The sequence below is a fragment of the Gregarina niphandrodes genome, assembly GCF_000223845.1.
Source record: "Gregarina niphandrodes unplaced genomic scaffold scaffold00019, whole genome shotgun sequence".
Classification (NCBI taxonomy): Eukaryota; Apicomplexa; class Conoidasida; order Eugregarinorida; family Gregarinidae; genus Gregarina; species Gregarina niphandrodes.
This window is the reverse complement of record NW_011645788.1, coordinates 40,329-41,379: the sequence shown is the minus strand read 5'-3', so window position 1 is coordinate 41,379 and position 1,051 is coordinate 40,329. Positions and strand designations below refer to the sequence as shown.

At 53.8% G+C, this 1,051-nt stretch overlaps 1 protein-coding gene across 1 annotated transcript; it reads right to left on the bottom strand.

Moving 5' to 3' along the window:
* Positions 1 to 91: 91 nt before the first annotated feature.
* On the bottom strand, positions 92 to 817 carry GNI_094150 (hypothetical protein; the record flags this gene model as incomplete). Its single annotated transcript, XM_011132646.1, has 1 exon — positions 92 to 817. A coding segment is annotated over one exon (726 nt), but the record flags the coding sequence as incomplete, so codon positions are not given.
* Between the last annotated feature and the right edge of the window lie 234 nt (positions 818 to 1,051).

The window sequence follows — 1,051 nt, the reverse complement described above, 5'->3', positions numbered from 1 at the left end:
CCGTTGAGACCAGGTCCAAGAGTCTTGAACTGCTCATGGTGGTACTCTCGCCCACGGTAGTATTACGCAATGCTTTCTTTGTTGTGTTCACAGTGACTGGTGCGACTGAGTCAGTCGAGCTGTAACCTAGGCCGGGTGCGTCATAATGTGCACTTGAACTGGTCTCGAACATTCGCTTCATCGTGTCTGTGGCGACCGTGGAGACCAGGTCCAAAAGGCTTGAACTGCTCATGGTGGTACTCTCGCCCTCGGTAGTATTACGCAATGCTTTCTTTGTTGTGTTCACAGTGACTGATGCGACAGAGTCAGTTAGGCCAGGTGCGACATAATGTGCAGTTGAACTGGCCTCGAACATTCGTTTCATCGTGGTCGAGGTAACCGTGGAGACTAGGTCAAAAAGACTTGAACTGCTCATGGTGGTACTTTCGCCCTCGGTAGTATTATGCAACGCTTCCTGTGTTGTGTTCACAGTGACTGGTGCGACAGAGTCAGTCGGGCTGTAATCTAGGCCGGGTGCGTCATAATGTGCAGTTGAACTGGTCTCGAACATTCGCTTCATCGTGTCTGTGGCGACCGTGGAGACCAGGTTCCATAGCCCTGAACTGCTCACGGTGCTATTCTCAGTCGTGCTAATATTCCTCAGCGTTTCTCTCGTTGCGCCCCCTGCGACTGTCGGGGAAAAGTCAGCGAAGGTATCGCTCAGCCTGGATACGTCATAATGAGCTGTTGAACTGGTCTCGAAAAGTTGCTTCACTGTGTCCCCGGAGACCGTAGAGACAAGGTCCGTGAGGTTTGAGCGGCTCGTGGTGGTATTCATCTCCCGGGCATTATTGACTGGCCCGTCCCCAGATTTTGAGCCACGGGACCCAAGCAAACAGATCAAGGCTAGAGTAATCCCACCGGCAACAGCTGTACCAGCTGCAACAGCCCAACGACACCGATTCCGGGCCCATCGCCTCTGGACCCTACCCAGGCCGTACTCAACATCAACAATGTCGAATATGTGACGGCGGGGGGGGGCGTTCCGGGTATCAGCGCCAGCCACTCCTCT